At 41.9% G+C, this 7,515-nt stretch overlaps 1 protein-coding gene across 3 annotated transcripts in view; it reads left to right on the plus strand.

Annotated features, from left to right (window-relative positions):
• The first annotated feature begins 928 nt into the window (after positions 1-928).
• The window catches only part of LOC126394447 (interleukin-6 receptor subunit beta), a 20,233-nt gene continuing 13,646 nt past the window's right edge, over positions 929-7,515 (plus strand). For 2 of the 3 annotated variants that reach the window (XM_050051261.1, XM_050051262.1), the window contains exons 1-5: positions 929-1,166; positions 2,099-2,203; positions 5,224-5,335; positions 6,098-6,231; positions 6,455-6,585. In XM_050051261.1, the coding sequence (XP_049907218.1) occupies positions 1,094-1,166; positions 2,099-2,203; positions 5,224-5,335; positions 6,098-6,231; positions 6,455-6,585 (555 nt within the window). In that variant the 5' untranslated portion in view covers positions 929-1,093. Of the gene's footprint in view, positions 1,167-2,098; positions 2,204-5,223; positions 5,336-6,097; positions 6,232-6,454; positions 6,586-7,515 lie in introns of those variants that run through there. The other variant, XM_050051263.1, reaches the window with a different exon arrangement.

The following is a 7,515-nucleotide window of genomic DNA, read 5'->3' on the forward strand; positions in this document are numbered from 1 at the left end:
TATCGTTTTGGATATGCGCAAATATCAGAACACTGACCTTTTCAAGGAGGCGGCTGAAGGAATGAAACTATGAGACTATGGAACTTCAGAACTTTGAAAAATTTCCAGATTTTATGCAAAATAAAAAAAGCAACAACAACAGCAAAGAAAACAAAACCAAAACAGCACAAGCGGCACCAGCTGGTCCACTTTTCTACATTTGACATTCATTGTCAGTAGCACATATTGACGTTTGGTCATGGACCTTCTACGTCCAGATATGATGTGCAAGGTACTCCGGGTGTGTTCATTGTTGACGTCCCTGCATTGTCTTCTTCCAAAATACACTTTGGTTTTCACAGGAAATTTACAGTTTGCACAGTCACTTCTAAAATAAACGCACTACGTCAATACAACAATGCAAATTGACATTTCTTTTCCTCCAACAACTAACGCACATGGTTGGGTTTAGGAAGAAAAGGACAGGATTTGATGCGAACAAACCGGCTGTGCTGGATTTCGAGGACTTCAGAGTGAGACCGGGTTGGAATAAAGGCAAAAGCTGGAATATTGTGTGCGTGTAAACACAGTCAGTGACATCCCAGAGTCATGCTGTGGATAAGAGAGACAGACTTCCCCACACTGCTCCTCTACAGTATTGTGTTGACTTACGGATGTTAAAATCTTACATGTATCACATTTCGTATCACACATGCATCACTTGTTTTAATTATGTGGACATTTGTGCCGCACAGTTTCATTTTCATAAGAGGCTGTGGGGACAAAATGTGGCCATTTCAAAGGAAATTTACACACACACACACACACACACACACACACACACACACACACACACACACATACATATCTGATGGGTGTCACTTGCAGGCATTGTGCAACTTCCTGACCGAGCCGACTTCAGCACCTCAGTCTGCGTTCATGTGCTGGCTTCCTCTTTCACCGCTCAATCTTTAACACATCAGAGATAAAACATAACACGTTCTCAGTGTCTAATCATTTACATGGTAAAACAAGGGGTATAAAAATGGACGGACACTTTTGGATGTCTACAATGAGCTGATCTTTGAATACATTGTCATTTTTACCCGTTGAGATGGACGTTTGGTCTCCTAAACTGCACCTCGCTGCGTGGACAGTGATGCGCCTCCTCTGTGTGTTTTCTCATGGTGAGTTGCTCACACCATGAGACAACATGACATGATAAAAGACGTGTATTTTATTTTGCAGCTTGTTTAAATGTTAAACCTTGCATGGTTTTCCAGGAGGGGGTTGGCTTCAGGCGTGGAGACTGAAGCTGTTTTTAGTGTAGACTTTAAACGACCGGTCTCAGATGTGTTTGGGCGTCGATTTGGATTAGTCTCAATAAAATGATTTCAGGGTTTATAATGAGCGTCCAAACAGGCCAAGTTTAACTTCTGTTTTTTTGTTGTATGTCACTGTGATCTGAGCGAGGTTTAATCTGCGTTTATTTTGCATTCAATTCTTTGCAAACCAACAGAAGAGGTTTAATGTGTTTACTGCTCTTTCATTGATACTCCAAGGTCAACCCAATGTACAAATACTAAACTCTGTATGATGGGGGATGTCTTACATACAGGGCTCCTGTTACCTAATGTAATGTGTCCCTTAAACACAAATCCATATTGTCATGTGACCCCCTGTCACTGGATTAATGGGGTTTGTGCCGACCATGGGGTTTTTGCTTCAAGCTTTGGTAAATGTGAAGTAATTTTAGAGGCTTGAAGAGGTAAAACCATCCAGTATTTTACAAATCAATAGAAATAATAAATAGAAGAAGTTTGAAAAAGTTTTAATCCTGACCACCAGGTCAAGAGTCACTGAAATAATCCATGTTTAAAATATAATTCAGACAGAAATTCCACTCAGTCATCTTGGTTTAGTTTGTCCAGGATCGACCCTGTATCTTAAAATTAAGACTCCTGGGTGATGCATTTACATTCATTGTGGTTAATTTCAGTGTATGTGTTTAGTCATTCAGAACAAATCAAACTTGCAGATGGTGATGAGATCCACGATCATCAGGTTGTGTTTTGACGTGATTTTCTAATTGCCAGTTTTCTGTGTGTTTGTGTGTCAGAGGTGACGGTGAGCCACTCTGACCTGAAGCCTTGTAAAGAGGACAACCGAGTGTGTGTCACTGACGACAGAGACTGTGGCCCTCGACCACCGGCATCTATACAGAGTGAATACACACACAAACACACACACATGTACATCTACTAAATATTATACTTAAGTGCAAATTTGACGTACTTGTACTTTACCTGAGTATTTCCATTTAATGCAGCTTTATACTTCTACTGTTGTGGAGTGTAATACTTTTAAGTGATTATGTACTTTTACTTGAATAAGGTTTAAAATGCAGGACTTTTACTCGCATCACTTTTACTTAAAGGGGCAAAAAGCGAAATCGTTTCACCGCTAGGTTTGCTGTTGTGCACTGCCTGTAGACCAAAACAAAGTGTATCATGAGCCACACCTCCCTCTACCTCTGCTCTCCATAGCTGTTAAGTTACTCCAGTAGCCGGTGGCAGTTGACTCGGCTAGTGCTAACACCAGGAGCTAACGCTAACATTCCTCCTCTTCTCCGTGAGTGAGAGCGATGTTTTAGCCTAGCGGGCAGCTGCTCAAGCTCCAGACATTAACCCATCCCGGTGTTTCCTCCTCAGCCTCCACTTCACCCAGCTTCACTCAGCTGCCCAATAAACCCGCTGCTTCTTCCCACTTTAACCACTTCTTCCCAGCGATGTTTTAGCCTAGCGAGCAGCTGGCAAGCCAGCTGCTCGCTAGGCTAAAACATCGCTCTCACTCACGGAGAAGGCGAGCCCGCCAGGCTGCCCGCGAGGCTACATTTTACAATGCTAATTGAAAATGTTAGCTGGGCTGCCGGGCTAACTTACTCACTTAACACAACCGTAACGCCTGACCCATTGCTGGAGCCGCTAATAACTCAAGCTCCGGACATTAACCCATCCCGGTGTTTCCTCCGCAGCCTCCACTTCACCCAGCTTCACTCAGCTGCCAGATAAACCCGCTGCTTCTTCCCACATTCACATGAACGTACATGAACGTGCAGCCGGACCGGCTTGTAAACAATGGGCTGGAGATCAACACAGAGAGAGGGTGTGTGAGGTCATGCTATACTCCAGATGAAATTACACCTCTAGTTCTTCACATAGCAATTTTTTAATTCCTTCAATCTAGAAATGATGAATTTTGCTTATTGCTCCTTTAAAGCTCCAGTGTGTAGGATTTAGGGGGATACATTGGCAGAAATGGAATTTAACTCCCACCTTCCTCCAAAGGCCTACTCCCCCCTCCTCCATTACGTCCTCATTACGTCTATGATAGACTTAGGCGTTGGCAAGGTAACGTTACACTCGCTCTCTGGTGGAGGTTTCTGTGAAGTGCTGTAAAGTTTAATTGATTCAAAACAGACATTAAACACACATTAAACATGGCTTAATAGAGACAATTTCAAACACAAGTACACAAATCAGCTTCACTATAACTCACAACATTCACCGACAAAACAACTGTCTTATACTAAACACGTTTTCCAAGCAAATACAACATGCTAACGTTATTAGCACAAGCCTATGGCGTTTTACATTGTATAAATTAGCCAAGTATCTAGCGATCTTTTCCTCTTCTCATATAAAGCCAGGGACAACAGCAACATGTAACAAAGGTAACGGCACTCAATTTGGCTCCATTACAACTCAAAGCATTCACCGACAAAGCAACTGTCACACTAAACACGTTTTCCAAGCAAATACAACATGCTAACTTTATTAGCGCCAGCCTATGGCATTTTACATTGTATAAATTAGCTTAGCGACGAGCGGAGATCTCCTCCTCTCATATGAAACCTGGATAAATCCCTGAAGGAAAAATCACACAATAATTGGTCAGAGTTTTCTTAAAACCATATGAGAATGGTATAATTATGAGTTTGGATCTCTGGTGGAATTTACTTACATTTTAGTGTGCCATCAGCTTATTAATAGCGTTTTAACCTAAACAAAGAAAAATTTCCAGAAAGGCAAGTGTTGCTTTACACATGACAGGTGCTGGGAGAGCGGCTCATCTGCGATTTGCCAAACAGTGTAGAGGAAAAACTGACTTGTAATGTTAAACTGCTTAATGTGTTTTTATCAGTTTTAATCGCCTGGTCCATTTCTTTTGGAGAGGAAGAGACCTTTGCAAAGAATTCAGCTCCTGGTCAAAACCTCCTGAACAATGAACACTGAAGAAATCCTAACTGGGAGCTCAGGCTTGCCACATAGGGGAGGTTTCAGCTGGTTGTAATGTGCAATCCTCACAACTAGATGCCACCAAATCCTACACACTGCTGCTTTAAGTAAAAGTATCCCAATACGTCTGTCACTGCTGAGAGTCAGATATTTTGATGTTGGCTCTGTCAGACATATACTGTGTAATCGCCTTCAAGATGTATTTGTCTAGAATTTGTTTCATGCTGTTGTGGGTGAGTTTGCATGTGGATATTATGCAGAGAAGTCAGATCATTTTTCTGTGGCTTTTTGACTAATTTTGACAAAGTGAGTCCCCTCTGAGCTGTGTTCTTCAAATGTTATATTTACAAATCCAAATATTTAACTCTAAATGGTTCCAATACCAAACAACAGAACAGCAGAGTGAAAATTCTTTGCGAATCCCGAGTCAGTGGGAATGTAAACTTCAGGACCTAGCTATCGGGTCAAAAGCATTACCTCATTAGCTGGCTCATAATGTTATCAAGCAAATAAAAGCATGTACTCTGAAGAAAAACCAGAACGCAGCACTTTTTTTTGCTCCCATTTTTCACAATTTGAAATAAAAGATCTCAGACTTTTGGGGGCGGCTGTGGCTCAGGAGGTAGAGCTGGTTGTCCTGAAATCGGATGATCAGCAGGTCGATCCCTGGCTCTTCCGTATCCCTGGGTAAGACACTGAACTCCAAATTAGATTCCTGCACAGGTCCATTTTTGAAAACCCACACCCACTCATGCCTGTAAAGCTCAGTACCAGAACCGACCAATTACCCGTCATTACATCTAAGTCAAAGCCACACCAGCCCGCACCTGTTGATAAAAGTCCCGCTCCTCCCCAACTCTGTGATTAAACACACAAAGGCTACAGTCATTGCCTGTAAACTAAATACTGCTTTCACTAACGTAAGACGTGTGTCGTTTCCCTGCAGACACCCTGAACATGTCCTGTGGCTACCAGCATACACACAGATCCATGACATGTGAGTGGAGTCAGGAGTCAAACAGCCACACTAAGTCTCACGTCTCTCTCATCTTCAGCAGGTAAAAAAAGGAAGTCGGCTTAATAATGAACTCATTTTGTAAGTTGCACTCCAGGGGCCGTATGCACAAAGCTTCCTGTCACGAAGAGTTGCTCCTAGTGATGAAATTTGTTCTGTGTGCAAAATTATAATGAATCATTTTGTTTTTCATAGATTTAGATGCTTTGTGGCGGTTTTCCAGACACTGTTGAAATGTAAATTTTCAATGTATTCTAAATAATATTGTGCAAATGTAACATTTGGTGGTTTGGAGAGACGTTCAATGCCGACATTTTTCTGGTGATTGGGTTTGAAACAAAACTACACGTTTATGCCTTGACAACTGTTCAGTTGAGAATCCTTCTGGACTGTTGTGACAGATCTTGAAGATGGAAATCAGGTGCGATCGAACAAGCTCGACACTCTTTTTGAGTTCTTCAGAATTAGCCCATGATGTCAAGAAAACAAAAATCATTTTCTTGTGATAGATTATCTCGTTAACTCAGAGATCCACCTTTTGTTTGCTTGAGAACCGCAATACATTTACCGGTTATCAGAAGAAAAGGCTGTTTAATCTGCCTTTCTCAGCTTCTGTATATAGCCACATACTCCAGCTTTAATCATGTGATATTTCTGACATGTAGAGGGGTCAGCCTGTTAATGTGCATTTACAAAAGTGCTGGAATAAAGTGTTAAGATTAAACAACAGATGTGTAATATTGAAACCTAATCCCTGAGCTGGTGATTTAGTTTAAAATTCGCTCCTTTTATTCTTCCTCCTCAGAGAATACAGAGTCTTGTCCTGTCCAGCGATCTTTGCCCCGTTGTCTGTCCTCAGCGTTACAGCCAGGATCAAAAACTACATGACAGGAACAGAGATCTGGTCCCAACCTCACACTGTCTCTCTCCATCAGGCAGGTCAGTGGCCCAGACATTTCATCACTCCACTACCAAGTAACGACTGTAATACCAGTTAGTGTTTTTATCAAGCTGCAACCTCCAGGCTGAAAAATGAAGCCCACACAGAGGTGGTTAGGGTGAGGCAGATTTAAGAACTGACAGACTGACTGTAGACAGATTCTGATCAAGCAATTCTCCCTGCATCCTTTCCTCATGTCCTCTCCTTGTCTCCTCTCCTCAGTCAAGCCCTCTCAGCCTGTATTAACTGTCCTTGGCTCCACTGAGGACTCTGTGGTTGTGTCTTGGAGAAGCAGCGGTGACGGCGGCTGTCGGCTTCGCTACAGAGTCGACAGCACTGACACATGGACCCAGGTCAGCACCATAAAAACATACTCATGAAAGGCAGAATGTAACTAAGGCCATTTACTCGAGTACAGTACTCAGGTACAAGACACTTCACATGACTAAACTTTACATGAGTATTTTCATGTTATGTAACTTTATATCTTTCCTCCACTACAGCTCAGAGGTAAATATTTTTACCGCACTACATTTGTCCGACAGTTTCAGTTGCTCTTCAGTGACAGTAAATGACACCTCTTGTCACGGAGCTGAGTGGCTGCAGAGATGCTTTGTTTTCATCTCACAGGAAAGTAGAGGATCTAAGCAGTATATCATGAGTACAAATCAACATTTAATATAGCGGCAAAACAGTATTTGTAAATTTATAGTGGAGTAACGGCATCCTGAGCAGAGATCGTATGTGTGCGTGTTGTAATCTGTGCTTCTCCAAGTGGTTTGGTCGTGCGTGCATTTTATTGCACGTGTGTATCCCATTGGCTAGCCATCGCTGCTGCTCTGCACTGTGCTCATATGGTAGTTACCACTGATATTGGGACGGCATTATCAAAGAAGCTGTTCACCTGTTCCCTAAAATGTTCTCATCCCAGCTTGTCAAATACTGATGCTTTGTCAGTGGACCTACAGTACATATCTAAACATGACACTAGGTATCCTGCATCTGTTTTAGACTCTCAGAGCTGGCGTGTCAACACTCTTGTTACATGGATTTTGTCTTTTGAAAATACACCTGTTTCTGCTCCTTTCATGTGCACAGTCTTTTTCAAAATAAACCTACAATGTTGATAAAACACTCCATTTTTAGGGTCCGGGCAGGACACTATTGTAATCCTAGGTATTCTTCTTCTTCTTCTTCTTTCTTCTTTCTTCTTCTTTCTTCTTTCTTCTTCTTCTTCTTCTTCTTCTTTCTTCTTTCTTCTTCTTCTTCTTCTTCTTTCTTCT

The sequence above is a fragment of the Epinephelus moara genome, chromosome 8 (assembly GCF_006386435.1).
Source record: "Epinephelus moara isolate mb chromosome 8, YSFRI_EMoa_1.0, whole genome shotgun sequence".
NCBI lineage: Eukaryota > Metazoa > Chordata > Actinopteri > Perciformes > Serranidae > Epinephelus > Epinephelus moara.